Source organism: Tachysurus fulvidraco, chromosome 24 (genome assembly GCF_022655615.1).
Source record: "Tachysurus fulvidraco isolate hzauxx_2018 chromosome 24, HZAU_PFXX_2.0, whole genome shotgun sequence".
Lineage (NCBI taxonomy): Eukaryota > Metazoa > Chordata > Actinopteri > Siluriformes > Bagridae > Tachysurus > Tachysurus fulvidraco.
The window spans coordinates 8,599,468-8,625,850 of NC_062541.1; the positions used below are offsets into that span (position 1 = coordinate 8,599,468).

A 26,383-nucleotide genomic window follows, 5' to 3' on the forward strand; every position below is an offset into this window, starting at 1 on the left:
TCGGTTTAACTTCCTGCAGCTTCTGCTTCACACTATACTGTTCCTGTACAGCTGATGAAAAACACGACTCACTGGAAGTTTCCGGTGAAGTCCAGACGAACACGAATAAAAGGCACTGCATGTAAATAAATCAGCATTAGTATGAGAGAGAGCACACACAGCATGGGAGATGTGTATGATTAAATGTGCAATACAAAAATCTCAGCAACACTTCAGCACTCATACCGACACGACTCACACGACCATTTGTGTCATGACTGTGCTGAGAATGATCTGAAACTTAAACGGTCTTATAGGGTCTATTTTAGATGTACAGGGCTGTATAGAGATGTTCCACATACACACACTGATTTGCATAAGAATTCACCTTCCCCTTAAATCTCCAGAGGTTTTATGTTACACCTTGAAATTCTGAACATATTTGCGTTATATATCGTGATTTATCTCTATACACAATTTACCATTAAAAATTAGTGTATCACTATACCTGTCACGGTTAGTCACAGGCGAATGCGGATCCATGTGCAGTTAATCCTGTTAATAATCAAAAAACAAGGAACAGGACAGGAACAACTCACAACAGGGAAACGAACAAACAGAGTGGATATAGGGAACAAGAACCAATCACAGACTAAGACAAAACACCTGGGGAAAAGAATGTGTGCAGTTAATGCCCATGGTAACAAATAGGTGGGCGGGGTCAACAATTAACATCAGCGAATGACAGCAGACAGAAACAAGGGAAAACAGACAGACTTGTTACAATACCTGTTGCTGTAAATCCTTTAAATTACTCAGTAATTAATAGCAATTAATAACTAAATTGCTCCTTCAGACAGTTAAAATGTTTTATTTTTATTTAAAAAACTTTTTTTTTTTTACTTTTATGGATATTTAGGGTATTGTATTAATTATTTGTTCCCTATTTTGTTGGATATATAGTGAATAATCATCAACAGGTGTAATTTTGTTATTTGCAAAAACGCTAAGCAAAAGAGCCAGTGATGATGACTAGCAGGAGGTGTTGAGCATCTTGATTTATTTGTATAAGTAAATATACGTTCTGCTAAGCTGAGCTGTAACTCTTTTATGTAGCATGATATTTTTGGCTGGAGAACAAAAACAGCCCGAGTTGATTTTCTTGCTTTTGTTCTCTGTTCTCTCTATTTACGTAACTAAATATAGTGTTAGCAGGCTAATTATTTTTACTAAGTATGGGGGATAATACTGAGATCATATGACACTTGACAGTTGACATCACAACAACAGTTGATTATGTGACGTCTCATGGCAACTGGTGGCACCAGAACTTTCTTTTCACAGCAATGGGGTGAACACTTATGCAATCACAACGGTTTCTTTTGTTTAGTTGTAAATAATTTTGCAAACTATACTGACTTTCCTTCACTTCCTTTTATGTTATTTTATGTACTTTCGTCTCCTAATTTAAAATTATGTCGATTTCCAGGTTGTAACACTACAAAATGGGGAATTATCCAGGGGTTCGACAATTAAGCAAATCGCTGCAGCTTTTTTGAAGTGTTTGCTATAGAACTTTTTGCTGTGTCATCCTTCCACATATTCTTCTCCTCCTTGCTTGGTTAAAAAAACAGAGCTGGATTTCTGGCATGGAGCCTGGAGTTCAGCCTCATATCTAGAACACTGTACTCTCTTTCCTTTGGCTCTCCTGAGGACCCGGTCACGAACACTTGTGGCTGCATGACATTTAGGAAATGCATCGCTGCACCCCTCTGTTTCTGGACTCACTCCCTGACCTTTCACTTAGTAACACCAAGCTGCCACTTTCAAAGTTGCCGTCATGTCTCACTAAACGTTTCTGTACGTGGATGAGTATTTTTGGATTGTATGCTGCCACTAGGAGTTTGATGAACAACGTGACGGTTGGTTATGAGTTTGGTTTTGTGCTCTGAATGGAAACAGGGGATGTGCACTACGGAAAGTCATTACTTCCAGATGACACTGTGTGGGTGATTTATTATACATGCCTCTAAGATCACATGCAAACACACCCAGAACTCTTGACCTCTGAGCAGTGAGAGTCGGCAGCAGCAGGAGACACAAGTTTACATGAATAACAGGATCGGCTCTGAGTAAACTGTTGATCAGACTCGTCAGATAAAAACTTGCTGAGGTCACTGACAGCCTGAGTGCTGTTTACAAATGTACACTATGGGTTTGTATGTTTCAACTTCTTTCTACTTTATGACGTGTTCATTTATGAATGCAGTTTACACGTCAACCTCGCAACTTTGTCAGTTCTATAATGCTTGAGAGAGAGAGAGAGAGAGAGAGAGAGAGAGAGAGATCAGAAGGATTAGTAACATCAACTGAAAGACAATGGGATGTTTATGACTGATGTTCTTTGTCTTTTTAAAAGTGATTCTAATAAGTGTTTACAGTGTCTTGACAAAAAATATGTGAACATTTCAATATAATAAAACAGATTTGTTCTCTGCAAAGAAATACACTGCCATATAAAAGTCTTTGAACATTTGGAAGTGTTTAAGTTTTATCACAGTTTACACACTACTGGGAATCAAATAAGGAAAAAAGGAAATAAGCAATCCATCAAATTCCCAAATCTGTGTTCAAGGTCTTCAGGCCATTTTCAGATTCTATTGTGATCCTAAATGAGCTCTATTAAAGGTGAGTGTTGGTAAAGCAGTTCCTCTGAGACTGTTAGTTAGTATGAACCTGGATTTGTCTGACAGTTAATATCAGCTTCTTATCAGTAAGAATATAGGGTGTGAGCTTCATGTGATTAATTAGGGTGATCCAGAGAAATGTAGCCTTTTCCTATAATAACAAGTGTACTCAGATATACACTTCTCTCTTCATTAATACCCATTTCCTGCTTAGACTTTCTATTTCTACAGTATTTCCCTTGACCCTGTTATTTGTCATTTAACTCTAAATGTTAATATTGAGTGTTGGTAAAACCTTTAACTGGCAGTGTATGTAATAACAATGAAAATATTGTAGATCTGACCAAAGCTACAGAACTTTCCTGAGGGAACTTATTAATGTGGATGAAGTTTGAGATTAGCACAGTGTGAATTCACCATTGGGCCAATACAGATACTAGCATATGATTCCCACAGGTTCTAGCAGTATGTATCGTTTGATTGGTGGAGGCACTGGGAGTTGTTTAATGCCTGATTCACAGCAGCAGCACATCGTCGTGCGGATGGCACATCTGGCCAGGTGTTGCAGAGAACGTGGACTGGTGCAGGCAGCAAACAACGAGTCATAAAACTCCACATGACGCTTAACGAAAGAAGGAAAGAAATTAAAGGGTCATATTAGTAATGTATATGTATACAATAATGCATAAGCATGCTGTACCATGCTCACATTCCAGGAGCTATTTTCTTAAATTACTTTTTGTAGATCTTATAGTGGTTCATACAACCACTAGAAGTGTTATGATAAATGTGGATAGTTAACTAAACCTTCCAAAAAGGTTAATGACACATCCTCTGTTGAACATTTAAGAGTTCCAGAAGAAGCACAATAGAATTCAAATGCTTATAAAAGCAGATGTTGACAACAGCATAGTCTCTTTTTCTTGGGAAATAAGTGAAATAATATACTACAGTAAGGTTGTTTTCGTACCTGATCCAAATACCTGATTGTGTACCTTCAGGTTTTCACACGAAAAAATTTCCTTCCAAATTGCAGAATTATGTGATAATTACACTAAGCATCATTTCTTCCCAAACCAGGAAGCGGAACACTAGACAGCAGTTTGCTTTGACTGCAGCTGGCAAAAAAGTACAAAAAGACACCCATATCCAAGCCTCAGTATCACACCTTGTATGTTTCATCAGGAATAGATTTCCTCCATTTTGTGGTACTCATGAGATGCTCATAGGAATTTGCCATCACTTCAACTGTCCTGGGGTCATCATGACAAATCTGCAGCACCTAATTAATAGATCAGACAAAGTGTTGTTCTCTAATCAAATAATAATAATCAAATATTAGATTAAGACATTTGTAGGTGATGAATTAGCAAAGGTAGTGTAGACAGACTGTGTAACCAGTACCTTGTGGAACTGTTTTGGGTGAACTCTGGTTGCTCCATAGTTAAGCAGGAGCTGGAAGCAGCGATAAGGTACACAGTAAGGCCTCATCTGCATTGAATTTAGCACAAAATGAAGGGCTGCCCAGCCGTTCATGTCCATGATCGTGGGATTGGCACCAGCATCAAGCAGAATCTGCATCAGCGCTTGGTCACAGTTCCATGCAGCTTTGTGCAGTGCTGTTTTTTTGTTTTGCTCTTGGAGGTTTGGGTTGGCTCCATAGTCCAGCAGCATGCGGCACACAAGATGGTGCTTCTCGCTGTAAGTCTGCTCATTGGCATCCATTGCCCAGAATGCAGCTGTGATCAAAGGGGTCTCCATACGGGCGTTAAGCGCATTCACATCAGCACCGTGCACAGCATAAAGGCCAACAAGCTCAGAGACACCAAGACGTGCTGCTGTGTGTAAAGGAGTGTCTTCATCATTGTTATGGCTTGGCTTGTTCACATCTGCTCCTGTACAAAAATGGCTGTGATGTGAGTGGATTCTTTGTTAGCCCACATTTACCTTGATTCTTGGTGTACAATGACCACAATATGGGACCACCAGATATTAGCAAAGTCCCATTAAGGCCCAATGCACCAATCTTCAGATTACACCACTTACTGTATACTGATTGCTTTAAATCATACATATTAAAAACTTCAAACCAGACTACTTCTTGGGCTTAGGGACCAAAAGGTAACAGCCCAATCAGCCCAGTAGTTAACATGAATAGTGAATAATTATAGTAAAGTGAAATCACTGTTTAAAAAATTATTTTTCATCAACTATTAAACAAATTATACACACTAATATGAATCTGGACATTTGGACATTCACAGTGGGTGCTGGCTATTTTCAGACCTTTGAGTATCAGCTGTCTGGCACAGGCCACTGACTCCTGTGTGATGCAGTAATGCAGTGGGCTGTGTCCACTCAGGGACATGCTGTTGACTTTTCCCCCCCAGTCCAGCAGCAGACCCACACAGTCAGCATGAGACAGTTCACAGGCCACATGCAGTGGTGTTTTCCCATTCGGCTTCCTGTTCACTGCTGCTCCCCTCTGTAGGAGCACTAAGGCACTCTCCACCGCATTGTGCATCATGCATATGTGAATAGCCATCGCCCAGGAGGACTCCAGCTTATAGTCTGGTAGCCAGTAACCTATAAACAATAAACACAAAACCATTAGGGATCAACATATTCTTAGAACACTGCAAGGGTGTTTGGGTGCTAGAACTAGATAACAGATATGTGCTGCACTTTAAAAATAGGGTTTTAGAGCATTTTTTAATTTCACAAATATATAATAAAAAGAAGAAGAAGAAGTAGAACTAAGGATAAAAAATAAATAAATGAATATATACAATTTAAAAAATATTAACTTAAAATGTATGATACTATGTGTCTATCCCTATCCCTAATGAGCAAGCCGGAGGTAACGAAGGCAAGAAAAAACTACCTGAGATGATATGAGGAAGAAACCTTGAGAGGAACCAGGCATTGGGTGACAATGGACAGTAAATAATGTCAATGTAAATAATGTCCTTTCTAGAACAGTTTATAATAGTGCAGCCGAGAGCTCCTGAGGAACTTATGGCTCAGTGCAGCGCAGTGTTCAGTGCAGACCTGATTGCTGATAAAGACCAGACCATATAGTCTGACACAACATTGGTTCAACTGACTGACACAACATTGGTTCAAAAGAAGGCATGAAAGTCCCAGGGCGGCTTCATACTGTACATAACAATCCCATGGGACACTGTCTGACCATGCAGATCAATCCCTGGCAGGCTGACCACCGGGCGACGAGACTTTAACCAGGGTAGAACATCAGCTTTTGACTACCGAGATTTTTCAAAAGAAATTTCATAAGAAACAGCATTTATTTTTTAGTTTTGCAATGGATGTTAAATTACCTATCAAGTAATGAAAACATTTGATCATTAGTTATTAGGTTGCAAAATGCAAAACGTATAAAAAAATGCATAAAGTTTTTCATTTAGTATAACATAAAACATTTTTTGGTTAAAATATTCTGAAAATAAAGTTTCCTTCTCTGTCTTCCAGAGTGTTGAGTTACAGCACTACGTCGCCATCTAGTAGCAGGCCTCAATCACTGCTCATTTGTTCCACAGTAAATAGACAGAAGTTACCTTGTTTATATGACGCCAGGACTCTTCTTCGGTCCTCGACGTCATACACGGTATCTATATCTATGTTGCTGGTGCGGAGGATCTCATCTACCTCCGGTGCGTCATTGCGTTTCAGCGCGGAAAGAAACCGAGGCTTCATTTTGTTTGTGGTTCAGAGAGTGACACACAGGCGAGAGTGAAACACAGATACCTCCAACTATTTTTAGAGTAGCAGGGGAAAGCTAAAAAAGTACTGCTAAACGCTCAAATATATTATTGCACTGACTTGAATTAACTACTGTATGCATCTGTAGAAGAGGAGAATTTTTCCTGAACAAAACACTGAACACACACAAGAATGAACAAAAACAGGAGTAATGGGACAGCACAGTGAAATTTGCATCCCATTTAAGTTTCTGGTTACATCCAGCTTACATTTCTACATGTACATGTTTATATAACTGGTGTTTCCACAGTTGGGTTGCCGTGTTGTGTCCCAGTGAGATCACATTTACATACGTAGTCATGTGCAGGTAAATACAGGTAAAGTGCTACACCTTCAGATACTATAAATAACTCGCTATTTCTATAACTACCTACATTACTAAACACTGCATTTTGTCTATTCCAACCTGTTATATGTCATTTACAGGGAAATATAACAACAACAACAACAATAATAATAATAATAATAATAATAATAATAATAATAATAATAATAATAATAATGTATGCATTAATATGTGAATCAACATACTAACATTAACATAATACAGCCTTCTTTTCCTTGAGTCATCGATTATTGGTTATGAAAAAAAATGACACAATCCTGTTACCTGTTCCATACAAATTCACCCCATGATACGTTTGGAATAAAAGTTAAACGTTACATGTTGCATCATCCAAATATCCCAAAGATCATGGGCAGAAGAAGAGAAAGTTTTTCTCATTTTCATTTTTTTAAATTTATTCATTAGAAAGTGTTATTCCTATGACGAAAACTTAATCCTGTTACTTTCACTTTTATATCACTTAAATGCGGAATGCGAACATTCACAGTAAAAAAAAAGTAACCTTGTTACAATTAAATGCTTAGCCTGACTGATTAAAAATAATATTTAAAAATAATAAAATGAAATCTTAAGATGGCAACAAATTGTGGTGTCACCCTCAGTATTTTTGTCTCAGAACTGTCTAACGAGCAGCTGAATGTAAAAGCCATCATCACTGATGTAATCTCATTAAATACACACGTGGACAAAATTGTTGGTACCCTTCGGTCAATGAAAGAAAAACTCACAATGGTCACAGTAAAAAACTTTAATCTGACAAAAGTAATAATAAATATAAATTATATGAATGTTAACCAATGAAAGTCAGACATTGCTTTTCAACCATGCTTCAACTGAATTATTTAAAAAAATAAACTCATGGAACAGGCCTGGACAAAAATTATGGTACCCCTAGAAAAGACTTTTGAAAATAATGTGACCAAAGGGACATGCTAATTCAAGGTGTGTCCACTAATTAGCATCACAGGTGTCTACAATCTTGTAATCAGTCAGTGGGCCTGTATATAGGGCTCCAGGTAGTCACTGTGCTGTCTGGTGACATGATGTGTACCACACTCAACATGGACCATAGGAAGCGAAGGAAAGAGTTGTCTCAGGAGATTAGAAAGAAAATTATAGACAAGCACGATAAAGGTAAAGGCTAAAAGACCATTGCCAAGCAGCTAGATGTTCCTGTGACTACAGTTGCACATATTATTCAGAAATTTAAGATCCATGGGACTGTAGCCAACCTCCCTATACGTGGCCGCAGGAGGAAAATTGATGACAAATCAAAGAGACGGATAATCCAAATGGTAACAAAAGAGCCCAGAAAGACAGTGTCAGATCGCACCATCTGTCGTTGTTTGAGCCAAAGTGGACTACATGGGAGACGACCAAGGAGGACACCAATGTTGAAAACGAATCATAAAAAAGCTAGACTGAAATATTTCAAACTACAGTACATGTTGACAAGCCACAAAGCTTCTGGGAGAATGTTCCTACAAAAATGGAACTTTTTGCCAAGGCGCATCAGCTCTATGTTCACAGACAGAAAAATGAAGCATATCAAGAAAAGAACACTGTCCCTACTGTGAAACATGGAGGAGGCTCTGTTATGTTCTGGGGCTGCTTTGCTGCATCTGACACAGGGTGTCTTGAATCTGGGCAGGGTACAATGAAATCTGAATACTATCAAGGGATTCTAGAGAGAAATGTGCTGGCTAGTGTCAGAAAGCTTGGTCTCAGATGCAGGTCATGGGTCTTGCAACAGGACAATGACCCAAAATACACAGCTAAAAACACCCAAGAATGGCTAAGAGGAAAACATTGGACTATTCTAAAGTGGCCTTCTATTGAGCATCTTTGGAAGGAGCTGAAACTGGAAAAGACACCCTTCAAACCGGAAACAACTGGAGCAGTTTGCTCATGAGGAGTGGGCCAAAATACCTGCTGAGAGGTGCAGAAGTCTCATTGCCAGTTACAGGAATTGTCTGATAGCAGCGATTGCCTCAAAAGGTTGTGCAACAAAATATTAAGTTAGGGGTACCATCCTTTTTGTCCAGGCCTGTTCCATAAGTTTATTTTTTTAAATAATTCAGTTGAAGCATGGTTGAAAAGCAATGTCTGACTTTCATTGGTTAACATTCATATAATTTTAATTTATTACTTTTGTCAGATTAAAGTTTTTTCTGTGACCATTGTGAGTTTTTCTTTCATTGACAAAGGGTACCAACAATTTTGTCCACGTGTGTATGTTCTGTGTATAAACATATATTATTCAAGGGAAATAAAATAATATAACCATTTTTAACTCATGAACATGATAAGAAGGAAAACAAATAAAAGGCAGAGACTGTATTGGAATGAACCTTGGTTGTATTTCGGGGAATGGTTGTGTCATTTGGAGGTGTATTTACAAGTCAACATAAGTGACAACTTTAACCTCTCAAAAATAAAAACATGGAAAATATGACGGTCCTGGAACTAAGGGACACATGGCACCTTGGGTCCTTCATGCAGCTGTGAGTTAACAGAACGGTGGAAAAAGGAGCAGCTCTGTAATTTCAGGGCTTTGCATTTGATCTGCAGTGGAAGGAGCTAACGCCTTGACTATTTAGGAAAACAAGAAACTTTGCAGAAAGCACAGAAGCGAATAAACGGGGCAGAAACCGTTTCTACAAACTGATGAACAGCTGCCTTGTTTGTGCATCTGAAGACTGATGGAGCACTCGTTTGGAGAAGGTGCACACAGTTTCAGCAATGTGTGTGTTAGTCTAATAATGATTATGAGTCATGACCGCCAGCATCACCCATGATTATCCTGTGCATACACACATTCATATAGGCATCCCATAGCAAAGAGACAACATCTCTTAAAAGCTGAAGTTCCCATATTGCTTTTAACTGTCATATATATAAAAGTCATGGCATGTTGCTGACTGACAGAAATCTGAAAGCAGCAGTCTGATTTTTAAACATTTACGGTGGATCGACATAAAGGATAGAAACTAATTGATCACAGGGATAGACAGATCACTTCAGAAAGATTTTTGGCATAAATATGACTATATAATATTTTGTTGATAAATTACATCAGGTGCTTTTTTTTTCAATATTTTTTAAGATTTGAAAAATAAATAATTCAAACAAACTCCTTATAAGAAAAAAGTTTCTAACACACTGTAGCTAAATGACAGGAAATACAAGCATATGTGGAGCAAAGACCAACATACCTTGTGAGAACTTTTAGGATTCACACAATGATTCAGCGCAGCCTGATACCCTGCAGCGCTGCATTTGTGTTTCTATTGAAATCATCACAATTTTCAAATGTAAACATGGAACTGATTACAGAAGGGAAACACGAAGATGTAGAAATATGAACACAAACATGTAGAATTGCATCAGTAAAAACAACAAAGCGAATGAAGAGCTACTAAACTACAGCTGAATATTAAATAAGCGACAGGATATCTGATAGAAATATCTCATGTATTGAATGTACATTAAAAAAAATCACAATAGAGTCATGGATTAGGATCAATACTTGCTAGTATTATATATATTGAATTAAAAGTATTTTGGAATACTTTTTTTCCCCATGATATGGTGCTGAGCTAAGCATGAACACAGCAGTCTGATGGACAAAACGAATCTCATCCCACTGTCCGGGGAAATAAAATAACATTTATATAATATGCATTAAATAATACATTTGAATAAGTCTGCTTTAAGTGCAGGTTTGTTAGCTACTGAACACCATTCAGATGTTGAGACTACCGTAGTCAGGGGGTTTCACACACTCAGAGCGGCTATTCTATACAAAATCTATACAGCGGTAGTTCAGAAGGCAGCACTTGAGTCAAATGCAGTCAAATAACGACTAAAAGCAGGTAGCGGTGAGGAAGAAGAAGCAGCAGGACATCTCGGCGATCCGTTCTGTCTTCTTTGGAGTGCGTTTTCGGTATCGGCTTTTCCAGTGTGGCTGCACAGTCACATGTTCAGGCGTCCACTTTATTATTCCTCGCTGTTTCTTTTCTTGCACTAGGCTCTGAACAGCAGACTTGCGTTTTTCTGTCACTGAGGGATACAGGACACTAAACAGCAGACTGAAGTGTTAATACAGCTACAGGTATACAGTATCCACAAAGTATGATGGATTTAGTGCCAGGTCTGGGATATTTCTTGGAATACTTGGAATGGCTCTCTTTTCACAGTAAGATTTCATTATTTCCAGTGAGCAGCACTCGAGCTTTTGGACAGTATGAGAGCAGCACTGCATCTCCATCACCTGTGCTTTAAGCCATGAGATTTTTTTACACAGATTAAACCACACATCTTGGTCTCAATAGAAAATGGCACATGAAATATATATATATATGCAAATTTGTAATGTTTAAAGGTCCTTGAAATGCCAGAATTATTGTTAATACATTTCAAGCTAAAATGAAAATAAATAATTTTAGATGAGCAAGCAGTTTAAACCCGTTGAAAAGAAAATTTTAAATACAGTTAAAAGAATCAGTTATTCAGGATGGTTTGGTTTATGTTCTCCAGTGGCAGTTCATTAGCAGTGCATTTTCCAGTGAGATGTCTGATGTCTGCTAAATGGAGCCCAGACTAGAGTACCATAAAATACAAGACTCATCTCTTAGAAGTTATTTTCGTGACTGAATGTTGCCACTCTGCAGTACTCTTGGCTCAGAGGTCTTGCTGTTTTTGTGACACTCGTTCTGTGCTCGCTCCAGTTCTTTCATGTTTCTGCTTCTGCAGTTTCTCGTGTTTCCTGCAGGCCTTCTCCATCAGCACTCTCAGATCCTTCAGCTTCTTCTTAAACACAGCGCGGTCCTGAGAAGAGGCTACACCTAGATCCTAGAAGAAGCAAATGTAAAGTAATGTAAAACACTTATATTAATTCTAAAAACTACAAATAACCAGGGACTTTATTCACAAACAATATATCTGATCCAATAAAGAACTTAAAGTTCACTCTAATATCCTCCACACTGGGGTTCATCCTGGAAAGTAAATTCACATTTTATCCAGTAATTTTTTTGCATTAAGATGTGACTGATTGTAATTATTATGTGATAATGTAACTGACTGTGATATTTATATGATAATCTTTTCTAATAGGAAGTTTGTTTAGAATTCTGGAAGGAGTCTCCAGTGTCAGCAGTTTGTAACAATCAAAGGTCAATCTGTAACTTTACTTTAGGATATGAGTTTGTGATTTCTGGTATCTTGGGAAAATGTCATGCTGCATTTTTGTGTTATTAACTTCACAAGTGTGGAAAACTACGATGAAGGATGTTTATAGCTGCTGTGACATCAGTACAACACAACAATAAATGTAACTATAAATTGATAAATATTATGTCGTGCTGTTCTTTATTAAATAAAATAGGGCTTTTCACTTTGTGTGTGTGTGTGTGTACAGTATGTGTGTGTGCACTCACTTTGAGTGCATCACTGTCGAGTAGCAGGAGCTGCTCTCCATCCACGTTCTTGGCAGTGAACTGAGGGATGTACTGCTCCAGGTTCAGGCCCATGAGCCAGAGACACACCTGCTGACACGACCAGTCCTGCACACTGCGGTTCTGCCACTGGTGCTGCTTCAACCGCTGCCCTACATCCTGGATTGGACCCAAACACAGATACACAGCTTTAGAAAGACTTAAGACTTAAGTATGAACTTAAGTCATCGGAATAATCACAGGATTTGCCTGTAAAGTGTACACATTTTTAGACACAATGATCTTTCACAAAGATTCTTCATCTGGAAAAAAAAAAGACGATACAGAACAATGACTATGAGACACATACCATCAGCTCATAGAGCGTGTGTGCAGTGATTCTTACGTGAAGAATTCATTTTCATGTGAGATGTACTGTATGTGATGTATTTTAAACACGGTATGAGCTTTGTTATGGGTTTTTTTTTAGCAGATGAAGGATTTTATTGCCCAGAGGCAAAAAGAGATCTCTGCATAAATAACAAAACATCTCCAGACAAGTGGGATGTGTTGCCGCCTCACAACTCTAGGAATACCCTGTTCCATTCTGAGCTCCTGATACTGTCTGTGAGGAGTTCTGCATGTTCAACCTGTGTGTGGGATACTTCAGGTTCTCTGGTTTCCTCCATCCTCCCAAAAACCAAAATCCAAAATGTGATCTGGTCACTTTACATTTCCCTTAGCTGTAAATGAGTGTGTGAAGGTGTGTGTGCGTGGTGCCTGAAATATACTGAGTGTATTCCCTCCTCATGCCCAGTGTTCCCAGGATAGTCTCTAAATCCACGGTGACTCCGACCAGAATAAAATGGCTACTGAAGATGAACGAATGAATGATGTTAACCAACCTCAACCAAGAGAAATGTGAGAAAAGAAAATAGAAACAAAACATCTGAGAGAAACATAGAATAACAAGGCATAATCCTTTAAAAAAAAAAAAAAAGCAAACCGTACCTCATCGTCACTTGTATCCGGGCTCTGCCACACGCAGCACAGAACAAAAGTGACTTTTTCGTTATCATTAGTGAGATCATGCATGCAACAGCCCCATCTGCTGGCTTAAAACTTGCAAAGCTTCTTCCTTGATGCTCTTACTGAAGTGCATCATAATGACATCCTTAAATGATCAAGAAAAAACCATTAACACTGTCTTACCTCATCTGATGAGAGCTCTAGCGTGTGTGAGTGGCCTGTCATCTTGGGCTCGGCGAACAAATCGCACAACTCTCCTGAGCTGGAGCTGCTCATGCTGATGTCATCCATTACAGTAGAAGCCTGAAAAAAACAATCAGCATCAGAACATACGGAAACAGCACAAAAAAGTCTTTCTTCACAGAAGTATGATTGGGTCACTGCTGTAAATAATCAGCAATTGGTAAATTGTCCATGATTGATTCTTAATTAAGTTTAGAACACCTAATTAAATGAGAAGAAACCCACAGACATCAGGATCTCCCAGAAGAGGTAGGATTACTGATCTATGAAGATGCTTCAGCTGAAAGCGATTCATGTTTGAAAAATAAATGAGTTCAGACAAAGAACACATGTAGAGTTCTAAATTTTGTATCACACTTGTGTTGTTTTTTTTTACAGTTGTTTAAGCTAACAATTATCTTTATTAATAAGCTAAGATGTTTGTGACCACACAGATATACTTTGAGTGATTTACTTAAGTGTGTCTCATTAAGGAGTCTAATGATTTAAACCTAGCATTTCTTAAGTATTATTTAAAGCATTGTAAACAGATTTAAACTGATCTCACAACACTTAACACTTAACAGAAACTATGTCATATTTATAGAGCTAGAAACAGATATCAAATATCACAGATAACAGGACCTATTAATAGCTTAATATAACCATTTTGTTACTTGCCATAATAAAGGAACATTTGTAAAGCTTAACTCAGATTAAACGTCTTGACGTCTTAAGCATTGTGAAACAACTGTACATGAGTTAGTACATGACATATTGTGATTTCAGCTGGAACTGTTCTGTCTGAGGCAGATATTTAATAACACAAACACAATATATATATATGTGTGTGTGTGTGTGTGAGAGAGAGAGAGAGAGAGAGAGAGAGAGAGAGAGAGAGAGAGAGAGAGAGAGAGAGAGAGAGATACGTTTTAATATCTTGTTAGGAACATTCTTATATTACCTCACATGGACAGTACAATAAATGTGTGAGTGTGTGTGTGTGTGTGTGTGTGTGTGTGTGTGTGTGTGTGTGTGTGTGTGTGTGTGTGTGTGTGTGTGTGTGTGTGATTGTGTGTGTGTAGTTTTGGTTAAAAGTCTCTCAAAGTTTATGGATTTTTTTATATACACTTACTTTTTTTTATATACACTAATGTTTTTATATGCAAATGTGTGCATGTGCAAATGTTTTTATAAACTATTTTCTGGCACATGATATGATCTTTATTTCCTTTAAAATAATGCATTCACCTCAGTCCAAAGCATTATATATAACAATACCAATGCGATATGCTGCACAGTTTCATTGTGCACACACAGGTGTTGCAGGGATACAAATTTCTTAAAAGCAGAATTAAAAAAAGTCTATATTCTTAGTATAGAATATCGTTTTTAAATCCCATAAGAAATGATTTGTAAATTTTGTGATTTAAATCACAATAAGACTATCTTTGAGAAAACAGCAGCAGAATAATCCCAAAAAAATCAACAAATCACTCAAAAAAACAAGCTCTTAGACTATTTTCAGATTTATGTGGAGAGCTGATTTTAAATATTCAGATTAAATTAATTTTATGAGCGTATTTCTGGCTTTACCGCAGATAGAGCACCAAGTTATATGAATAGGAGAAGAGGTTTGGCCATGAAAATGATTTCTGCTGCAAATAAACATGTTATCAGTAAACACAACAGGCAACCTCATTACTAAGAAATTACATTTAAAAAAGCTTCACATTTTCAGTTAAGCTGGATGTTGATGAAAAGCCATACCTTGCTTGTGCGTTTCTCCTTGCTTGGTTTCTCTACTGATGGGTCTGTGGAGCTGAGGGCAGAAAAGACTTTATGGTTATATATATATATATATATATATATATATATATATATATATATATATATATATATATATATAAAATCCTGTGTCTTTCATTGTGTTCACATTTACATGTACTTCTCTCTGTCTGAAAAAAGAGATGGTGTCCATCTAGGACCTTATAACTATATTTCCCAGCCACATCAACTCATTAATAATCATTAATATGTCTTCAATTCTTCACAACCCATTACCATAAAATCTTCTACATCTTACCCCAGGTCCACATGCTTCTTCCTGCATTTTTCATCATGACCTTGGGATAGGCTTGACACATCTAGAGGACCTGCAGAGAGCCCAAAATTCAGACTTTGCATTTTGGAAAAACTGCAATTATGTAATATTCACTATACTGTATGACCAAAAGCATGTGCAAACCTGACCATGATGCCCATATGCTGGCCTTCCACAAACTGCTGCTTTATAATTGGAATCACACAATTGTCTAGAAAGTCTTTGTATGGTGTTTTAGAATTAAGATTTTCCTTTACTGGAACTAAAAGACCCCTCTTGTTCCAGAATGACCACCAACAAGGTTCATATTGAAGAAATGAACTGGCCTGCCATGACCTCAACCCCACATACGTTTAGTATGGATTGGTTCGTCAACCAGGCCTTCTCACTTGACCTCATTAATAAAAGTCTTTTGGCTGAATGAACACAAATCCCCACAGACACACTTCAAAATCCACTGGAAAGCCTGAAAAGGCGACACATGTTAATGCCTGTGTTTTAGAATGGGCACTTACGGGGACTTAAGGGTTTAACTCCTAGTGCCACTCCGAAGCCCAGATAAAATGGGAGGATTGCATCAGGAAAGGGCATCTGGTCTAAAACCTGTGCCAAAATCAAATATGCGGCTCAAGTGATCCACTCGACTCCAAACAGGGGACTCCGAACAGGGCAACGACAACAAAATATATGGGTGTGATTGTCAGGTATCTGCATACTTTTGGCCATATAGTGCACTCTGACACCTCAACCTTATACTGACAGTTAAGTGTAATTTTCTCACACACTGAATGTCAAGCATTCAAGCTGATGGATATTTATGTGCCTCAATCCCACATTAAAAACACTGTAGTTTGGATTACGCACGTTATTGACTTTGCAGCCCTGTAACTATTCACTGGTGTGACAGGTAAGAAGTATTCTTTGTAAGATTAGTGAGTGTGTGGAGAACTCACCATCACTCTCTGGCACCCTGGGGGCCATGGACTCACGTATGGCAGTGGGAAGGATGTGAGAACTCTACAGAGAAAAAAGAAAGGGCATAGAAACAAAATAATATCAGGTACATCCTCTAGATTTTACTGCAAACCTATTGCTCATCCAGATGGTCAAAGTGGGGCCACACGTTATGGAAGGCTTTAGAGTGTTCAATTTCCTATTTTGAGATTTAAACGATTGCCCTGTATGTACCCTCAATTTGCCTCTTTGTCAATGTTCTCACATCATGTGCTTTCCTTGACTCACAACACATTGAGATAACTAGCAGGGACCAATTATACAATTACAGTGGATGGTTTGTTGAGAGCAGAAAGCAGAAGGGTGGATGCAACAACATTAACATCAATGATGGTGTAAAAGATAATCAAATTATGCTTAAATTAATTAAGTTTAATTAATTAAGTGCCTCGTCTAGTGATGTATATCTATAAAGAAGTATCCACTCTCACCATGGTTTATTATTATTTTGGCTATTTCTAGGTGAGATATCCACATTGAACAACAGACAACATTTTAAAAAGTATTCTGCTTGCTTTTATATCCTCATGCCCTTGAAGACAGGTCAACAATTTGGGACAGGCCATAAATTTAAACCTATGCCTAGAATAAGCTTTGACACCAGGTGAGATTAAATCAGTACCACTAGGACTCAGACATGTCAATTAATATCTTCCATAAAGACTTTACGTAAGAACCGGCCATGTCATTTAGAAGCATGATCAGGCTTTCAATGAGACGTAATGTTAAGTGCATTACACTAGATATTTTTATGCTAATGAGGATATAATTGTTTGAGAAACTGGGCAGGTCGGTATTTAACAGAAAGGGATGTAAGTGTAAAAGTTGTTGTAAAATTAATTGCTCTGCTATATATTTAAATCTCTTTCTCTTACTCTCTCTCTTACTCTCTCTCGCTCTCTCTCTGCAAATGCAACTGCTGTCTCCAAATGTTGTCCAGTTTATGTCCTAATGTCCTTGTTCTTTTTATCCACAGCCCAGTGCACATATCCATGCATGTATGTGTTGCAACTTACCCTCCGCTGGAGGACGTCCACGCCAACAGTAGAACTGCTGCTGTCTTGTACACTGCTGAAGGCTCCAATCATCTGCGTCTGACCCTTCACCAGGCCGCTGCCTACACGCTCGTCTGACCCTGACACATAAAGCACGAGCCAGGAGTTACACAACAGAGCATCCATACATTAACAACATAATAACAGCATTCTACTTGACAACACAGAAGGCCTGACTTTTGAGCTTTGCCTCTTTTCAGACTTCACTCTTCGCTCATGAGTCCTTGGCCTTTTATTATAAAGGGTTTAAGAAAATGTTAAATGAAACAGTGCTTCATTGACAGGGTAGCGTGAACTCCTTCTAAAGAGCGTGTCTCAGTGAAGTCTGAGTGCCCCCTCTAAGCCGCCTCATTCAGTCACCTCGCATCTTAATCAGTATTCCAGCCCTGTCTGGTTTTATCTCTGTTGTTTTGGCAGGCTCAGAATGAACACGCAAGGAGTAAAATGCTCTTTACCTAGAGGGAAAAGCAACTTCATGGTAAAAGCGCAGCTGAAAACATAAGCTGGTGTCACACTTGGCTGTGTATTTATTTCTTTTCATTCACACGTCTAAATTATCTTAACATTAAAATTGTTGAACAAGCTAATTATTCGGTTATTTCCCTACTTGGGACTGACAAATTCTTTCTGCTATTTTTTACCACAGTCTTCAAAACGTGGTGGTCATGTACATTAATTGTAACAATTATTTTCAATGAAAATATCTATTTTGTAGTGAAAAATACACAAAAGCATTCCAAATGAATCCCTGACACCTTATCAATGGAAAAATGCTGTGAGTATAAAGTGGGGTGGTTAAAGTTTGCCTTCCTTAAAGACAATCATTACTGTAATGAATGGATTCTTGGGTCACATTGGTGCAGTGCTGAGTCTGTGTGTTTGTGGCTCACCTCCTGTAGCGAGGCATCTCTCAGGAAACTGCAGCACAGCACCTCTCTCGCTCAGCTGTGGGCAGCTGCTCACACCATTGTTGTTGTTGTTGTTTACCTGAATGCCATTTTGTTTCATCAGCTGCATCAGCTCTGACTCTAGTGCTGTAATCTGCACAGAAACAAATGAGTTTGTTTGATTATCACACATGAGGTTGACATGAGATGACTGTCAACACTGTTAAAATAGAAATTCAGGCCTGAATAAACACTGCTCTGTTATCTCTGTTACAACGGGGTGTGAAGGAAACACACCACACACCATCTCATTATGGCATGAAAATGGAAAGTGTGGAAAGTTTAAGCAATTGCATTCAAGCACTGATCTCTATAGAGCTCCGACAGAGAAATATCAATTGAATAAACACTGCACAGGAACCATTAATAGGATAAACAGCAGGTCAGTCATGTAAAATTGTACTTCAGTGATGAAGATTTCCCAAATAAGCACATTATCTCCCCTGGGAAGAGATTTGAGTATTTGTGCCAGCTGTGAACATCCCTAAATGAACTGTTTGTGTGTGTGTGTGTGTGTGTGTGTGTGTGTGTGTGTGTGTAATTACCCTCACTTGCAGCCCATGGATCTCATCTAAATGAGCCTTTTCCACGTCCTCAAGTCTCTTCTTCTCTGCCTCTTCCCTCTGGGCAAACTCCACCTCCCTGAGAAAAAGTTGCACACTTTTAATAGAAGATAGAAAGTTTCACATCCATGAACTGTGTGTGTGTGTGTGTGTGTGTGTGTGTGTGTGTGTGTGTGTGTGTGTGTGTGTGTGTGTGTGTGTGTGTGTGTGTGTGTGTGTGTGTGTGTGTATGTGTGTGTGCATGTGCATATGCAAGTGCGGTTTGTTTGATAGGTCATCTCGCACCCCATGTGTCTGAGGAGTCTCATTATTTCCTGTCCAGCGACACTTTACAGCTGGAATAATGTCTCTTAATCAAACTAGGTGATTAAACGCAGGTTGCTTTTGCAGTGCAAAAATGCAATTAAATCCAGTCAGGCTGTACTGAAGCTGTTATGACCATCATAAAGAATTTCTCTCTCTCTCTCTCTCTCTCTCTCTCTCTCTCTGTCTCCCTATCCCCCCCCCCCTCCATCTCTCCCCCTCTCTCCGTACTGCAGCTCCAGGGCTCTCTCTGTAAGATCTAACAATACACACAGTCAGAAAGAGATTACACCGATTACAATGGCTACAAAAACAACCAATTTTTTTTTTCTGTTCAGTAGTTTTAAAAAGCCTTGTAACCATTTCACAACTCTCTCAAATCCAGACAAATCTAATAAACACATGATTAACCACTAAAAATTAATATAATTAAGCCCAATGCTCAGGTCTAAGGTGTGGGATTCAGTAGATTAAATTCTAATGTGTATAAATATCTGAGCTTCTGTTTCTTCTCTCAAACCCCTAATATAAATGTAAAACCTTTACTGATGATCTTACTTCTGCTGGAAATCCTTGATCAGTTTCTTGGCTTTGTTGTATTTCTTCTCCAGGGTTTGGTACTGGTTCTGAGCCTCTTTTAAGTGCTCGTTGACAGTGTGGCAGAGAGTCTGAGCCTCGATCCAGTAGCTTTCCAGCTTTAACATCCTTTCCTTATTATCCTCAATGCTCTGCTTCAGTTGGCTTCTCTCTCGCTCCCAGCGGGCCTTCTCTTTCTCCACTGATGCCAGCTAGAGAGAGAGAGAGAGAGAAGAGGGAGGGAATCAATCAATAAACACTACATAATCATACTAGAACAGCCAGCTCCAGAATTACTGGCACCCTTCAAGCGCAAAGTATTATAACAACAAGATGGTGAGATGAAAAAACATCAATGCAGAATCTATACCATACAAGTGAAACTGCAGTACCTTCATATGTCTAAACTCAAAATAACGCTTGTTACACGTTGTTGTTTGTTTTGCATGATAACTCTAAAGCTGATCATTTATTCTCTCTAAACTCAAGCATTTAAAGATATTAAGTCTTATAATCACACTTTCTGTGAAAGCCAAGGCACAGATTACACATTCATAAAAAATATCTGGCAACAGGACATAGTGCCTGTTGATTACTATTACCAGCAAATCAGCAGAATCGCAACTAAAGATAAAATCAGAGGCAAAAATCTTTCGAGTAATCTTAGAGTAACAAAATTAAGAAATGAACAAACAGAAGCAAAAGACATCATAGATAAATATAAGCAAATAAAAAAGATGAGTTAACAGTTACCTAAGAATTAACAAATGCTTTAAAATTTACTGTATGCACAAGATGTACTCAAGATGGCAAAATAATGGTAAGGCATTGTTATGGTAATGAATAAGATGCTATCTTCAACTAGCTAAAAGTCTGAAACCATTACCAGAGACTGCATTATGTTGATTATGTTGTTAAGTTGATTATTTCCCAATAACATCATGTCCCAAACTACAGACACTGGAGACGCTAACAATTTTTCGGTTATTGCTGTGTGTCCTTGAAACAAATAAGTTCCTGCAATCGTATTCTTTGTAACACCAAATAAACAGTCATAACTAAAAACAAATCAACTCAAACACTAGTACAGTAGGGTATAATTGTAACACTGTGCTCATTTACTCAAATTCGTATAGAAAATGCTGCAATACCAACTTCGTAAAGGATTCACACGGCTATTTCCTATGCTGTAACATTTCATAACATCTTAAACAGGGAGTTTATGGTTAGCAGCACACGGCAGAGCTAAAGTGTTCCAGGATGCATCTTATAACTACTTAATACTAAGTAAGTTAAAAGATCAGTAATCTTTTGGTATCAGTATCACTGAAAACCAAACAACATGTACAAAAGACTATAATATAATAATGCAGCTTGCTCTGTTATTGGAGACCAGAATCTGGAATTCTGTTTACCTTAAGGACTGTCAAAAACGTTAAGTGACAGCTTCAGCTCTGAAACTGGAGATGCTTTCCAAAAATTTGACAAACATCTCCTCACAGAAAACTTTACCATATGAACAACATTAATATAAACCTGTGATGTGCTTTGTAGCTGGAAATGCAATCGGAGCCGCTGTTATAGAAAACTAATCAATAGCACTGTAATCTTGATATTTTAATGTATTACATAAACTTACTATATGAAATCATATCTCAACCTCGGTTTATAAAGTGTTACGCAATAATGATTTATTTTATATATTTCTTATTGATATTGTAAATTATGCTATTATGTATTACAAATAGAAAAAACTCAAGCTTTCCATTAAGAAACAGTTGTTGTATGCAAGCGTATTTCCAAGGTTCCTACCTTGCTCTTGAGTTTCTGGATCTCAGCCTCAGTGACAGTGTGTTTGATTTGTAGCTGTGGACAGAAAGAGAGCAAATCAGAGAGTAAGAGACAGAGAGGAAGAGAGTGAAGATGATTTAATGTTTAGGACAGAGGGAGATGTCCTCTGTAACCCTGCACACTCTCCCTCCTACTATCTCCCATTCAGGATACACAGAAGTATAACAGTGAAAGAGAAGCACAGCGAAGAAAAAAGATTAATAGAAACAGTGAGGTGGAGAAAGGGCTCACTGGGATGCTGGGGTTTTTAACTTAATGTCAAGCATAAGGCAGTGCATTTACTGAAGTCTAAGAATTGTAGCATAGACGACTGGGTGTAAGTAGGATTCGGTGTAAAAACCATTTGCAGAACTGATCTGTGAATATATTATGCACTAGGACACAGGTTGTATGAATAATTGCTGTTGAATAAAAGGTTGTTTGCATATGAATAAAGTTTTTGTACATTTTGTTTTGCATCACAAACTGTATTTGTACTGACAGATAAAACGGGGTCTTCTTTAGCAATGCATAGATAGAAATACTGATATAGGATATTGGCCTCTTTTACTCATATTTGTTATACTAAATGCTCCAGTCCAATACCACATAAATGTGTGTATGTCAGTCTCGTGTACACCGCTGCACTAATAAAGAGAAATGACTGTGAGCTGGATACATTTCACGATTAATAATGGCAGAACAAACAGACTGCAAACTGTGCTCTGCAGAAATACAATGGAGGAGGAGGAATTACAGCATCTCCCTACAGTACAAGTAATCTGATAAAACAGCTTAAAAATAAACCTCAGTATGAGGAGTTTGTTGGTAAATGCTGGCTAGTTGAGAAAAAACTGTCTACATACAAAGCTAGGTGAGTGAATATGACAGCTCCTTTCCAGTAAGATGTTCCTGAAGATCGGCTGACATTTACTAAGAAGGGATGAATTTTATTTTACTTCCAGCTGTACTGGAGTGCTTTTTTATTATTAAAAGAAAGCCTAGGGTTAGGGTTTGCTAGCTGATGTAGCTAGCTAATATATATAATTAATTTAAATTCTACATAATTTGTGTGCTGATCATGATTACTATGGAGGATGTGATTAAGGTGCTGGAATACTTATCAGAAGGTTCTGAGTTCGAATCCCAGATACACCCAGCTGCCAGTGCTGGGCAAGGGCTTGTAACCCTCAAAGAAAATGTAACTCTGGATAATGGCGTCTGCCAAATGCAGAAAATGTGCCCTATTTATACCAGGTAAACTAAATGATGTGTTCCATGATGTCCCTAATTGATTAAAATTACAGATGATGGTAGGCTACTTACTTCGCTACTGAAAAGTTAAATTAATTGTATTGATGCATACCTACTCACTTCAAGAATTCCCTCTGTGAGTCTACTGAAAATGAAGTGCACTTGGAGCTTGCTGCCTACCTCTCTGAATTTCTGGTATAGTTTGGTGGCGTCCAGCTCTGATGGTGAAATGAGGTCTTCGTTTTCAGGCAAGTCAAAAACCTCAATGGTTACGTCCTTCTCAGTTCTGCCAGGTCCGACGTTCTCGTCCTCATCAGTGGCATACTCTCCCGTCTGAGACAAGCATATGAGAGGACGTTCACTGACACAGGTAGATATCACACATGCTAATTAATGGATGCTACCTCAGGGAGCTTTTAAGTGTATCTGAGCAACTTGGTCATAAAGCCCCTGAGTGTTTATTTTGCTAATTAACCTATTCAGTTATTCCTCCTAACACTTGATTTAGTAAAACAAAATTATCTCTAGAGAGGATGAAGTGAGAAACAGACTAGCTATATGGATTATGATGGATTTGACTTTGCAGAAAAAAGTATAACACATGAAAAAGTATAATGTATATACTGTACACGTGAAAAAGTATAATGTACACATTGTACAAACATTGTACTAACATTATTTCTCTGAAAACCCCGGTGGAGGCATGTGGGTAATTACTTCCAGTAACCATATCTAATATCTAGAGAGAGTTCAAATGGAATAATAACAAGTTATTGTCCAAACTTCACAAAATAACAACGTATCTGCCCAGTTCAGACAGGTGCTGGAGAAAATGTGGATTACAAGTAATATAATAAACACACCAATATTCTATGGTCATAACCAAATTAAATTTTCCTTCTTGGTGAGCATGCAGAAGGGTCTGAATCTAGAGCTATAAGATATTTGGTATAAATCCTATTAGCAGCCCCTATTAAGTGTATCACATCCAGATGGACATCTGAACCTCAACCTGACCCTCCTTCCTACTGTGTCTGGGTACAAAAAAATGTGGGAGCTGAACAAAATGGAACAAATCAAATATGCACTAAGACATCAGAGCCCAAAACATTTGAAGATATATATCATTGTAATGCCTTTATTAATGCACATCATAGCTGTACTAACTACATCAAAATTGCATGTGTTTTGTTATATCATTTGTTATATCCATTTTTTAACTTTTTTCTCTCTTGGTTTTGCATTATCACATATACATGGATGTATATTGTATAACATACTTGATAGACCTAAAACAATTTCATCATTATTGACACAGTTGGACTATAAAAATCTATCTGTAAAAAAGTTATATTTTGAACTACCGAACGCAGAAAAAAAGTGAAAACATACATTAACAATAAAAACATGGAAGAGAGCGCAGCGTAATTCTCTCCACCCACAATTGACCTTCTCAGAAGGGTAAGCTTGTTATGTACAGTAGCGTCACTTTTAATTAGTCAGTGTGTAACACAGCCTACCACAATTGATTATCTCTGATTATCTCAGTGCACCTCTCTTCGAAAGCTGAAAGGCGATTTTGTGAACCTACTCAGCTACGTTCCCTCACCTGAGATGAACCTGCTGTTAAAGACTTCTCAAGTCAAGTCAAGAAGCTTTTATTGTCATTTAAACCATATATAGCTGACGCAGTACACAGTGAAATGAAACAACGTTTCTCCAGGAAAATGGTGCTACATAAAACAACATAAAGCTACATAAAACAAAACATAAAACAACACAGAGTTAAGGACTTAAATCCTAGCCACATAAAGTGCAACCTAGTGCAACAGTGCGAGACAAGGACAGTGCAAACAGACAATACAAAACAATACAAGACAAAATATACAAAGTACACAAAATAGCGCTGCCAGTGTGCATACTGAATTATAAAGTACATTGTGCAACAATTGTTAACATATACAAAATTATGTTGTAGCAGCAGTTAAATGAAGTACTGAAATGTGGTGGGGAAAACAGCAATTGTGTGAGTGATTGGTTTATACAGTCCAGTGTAGTTCACACAGTTGGGTGTGAGTGTGTGTATTCGGTATAGTTTAGTTCTGTTTGTTAAGAAGCCTGATTGCTATTACACAGTCTGGTTGTGAGGGCCCGAATGCTATGGTACCTTTATCCAGTGTGTGTGAGGGGTGTGTGGGATTTTACTATATAGTCAGGAGTTTTTTAATTCACAAAAATAAGATACACATGCCCTTTCTCAGCCGCACTCACTTGTGTACTGAGGCTTTTTCATTACAAACACAATCTTTCAGACCAGTTTGATGAAACAGGGCAGAGATCAAATTTACATTATCTGCAGAGACCCTTATCTAGAGCGACTAACATTTTTATCTCATTCATACAGGAGAGCAATTAAGGGTTAAGGGCACAGCAGTAGCAGCCAAACTCACGACCTTCCGATCAGTAGTCAAACACCTTAACCACAAGGCTTCCACATACCACAATGTCAAATCCCTGCTCTGCCTCACAAAAAGCTGCACTAAGCACTTATCCCAGTCTGCACTCCAACTACAAATCGTTGCAGTTATTATATAAGAACAGGACATTGCAATGATAATGGCAGTGGAAAATCTATGACTTTAAATATTGAATGTGACAGGCTGATATTTTAACATGGTACGTTTATAAAAGAAAAATGGATGTTAGCAATTTTTACTAAAATACATTACCAGCTACAGTATAGCAGATACAATATGTAAATCATTAAAACATATTTAAGTTAATTTTTTGCTGTATAAATTAAGTTACAATACATTCACTTTCCCAGGTTAAAAATTCAGACAAAGGGCACAAATAGATACCCCTGTGATAACAAGCAATGGTGCATTAAAGGTGCTATAACTGATACTGTTATGTTTTTTTTTTTAACATGTTCTGTACTATATGTAGACTTCACTGACAAATTTGTCAGATGCACATTGTTTTAACAAATTTTAGCTCTGCAAGACAAATCACAGCATCATATTAACATGCTTGGTCTAATACATTAGCGTATGGCAAGTACTGCACATAAAAATACTTAAAAGTGTGTGTTAATTTTTCTGTAATGACAGGTTCAGTTCACTTTTATGGAAAGCCTCTTTAGTGTCAGTGCTTTGTAACAGTCAGAGGTAAAGCTATGCTTTCTGACACAGCGATGTCTTCAGGATGAAGGGCTTTATGGATTCTCAGGAACATTTTTCAACATATTGAC

General features: G+C 37.9%; 2 protein-coding genes across 2 annotated transcripts in view; both read right to left on the bottom strand.

Moving 5' to 3' along the window:
• Nucleotides 1-1,975: 1,975 nt before the first annotated feature.
• asb4 (ankyrin repeat and SOCS box containing 4) lies at nucleotides 1,976-6,507 on the bottom strand. The gene is made up of 5 exons (XM_027175874.2): nucleotides 6,245-6,507; nucleotides 4,953-5,252; nucleotides 4,071-4,561; nucleotides 3,835-3,948; nucleotides 1,976-3,288 (listed from the first exon to the last, which is right to left on the bottom strand). Exons 1-5 carry the CDS (start codon nucleotides 6,381-6,383, stop codon nucleotides 3,103-3,105), a joined length of 1,230 nt encoding a protein of 409 aa, XP_027031675.2. The 5' UTR covers nucleotides 6,384-6,507; the 3' UTR covers nucleotides 1,976-3,102.
• A 2,628-nt stretch (nucleotides 6,508-9,135) lies between these two features.
• The window catches only part of ppp1r9a (protein phosphatase 1, regulatory subunit 9A), a 41,856-nt gene continuing 24,608 nt past the window's right edge, over nucleotides 9,136-26,383 (bottom strand). The window contains 13 exon segments of the mRNA XM_047807677.1: nucleotides 9,136-11,532; nucleotides 11,534-11,649; nucleotides 12,237-12,413; nucleotides 13,446-13,565; nucleotides 15,255-15,306; nucleotides 15,571-15,640; nucleotides 16,542-16,605; nucleotides 17,619-17,737; nucleotides 18,548-18,698; nucleotides 19,150-19,246; nucleotides 20,029-20,258; nucleotides 21,859-21,912; nucleotides 23,311-23,463. Of these exon segments, the coding sequence (XP_047663633.1) occupies nucleotides 11,436-11,532; nucleotides 11,534-11,649; nucleotides 12,237-12,413; nucleotides 13,446-13,565; nucleotides 15,255-15,306; nucleotides 15,571-15,640; nucleotides 16,542-16,605; nucleotides 17,619-17,737; nucleotides 18,548-18,698; nucleotides 19,150-19,246; nucleotides 20,029-20,258; nucleotides 21,859-21,912; nucleotides 23,311-23,463 (1,500 nt within the window). The 3' untranslated portion in view covers nucleotides 9,136-11,435.

Excerpts from the sequence above, each read along its gene's own strand:
- asb4 (XM_027175874.2), bottom strand. The coding sequence starts at position 6,383 with ATGAAGCCTCGGTTTCTTTCCGCGCTGAAACGCAATGACGCACCGGAG. Across the intron at positions 4,562-4,952 it reads CAGACAGCTGATACTCAAAG|GAGCAGATGTGAACAAGCCA; the intron begins GTCTGAAAATAG and ends ATTTTTGTACAG. Across the intron at positions 3,289-3,834 it reads TTCCTGATGAAACATACAAG|CGTCATGTGGAGTTTTATGA; the intron begins GTGTGATACTGA and ends TCTTTCGTTAAG.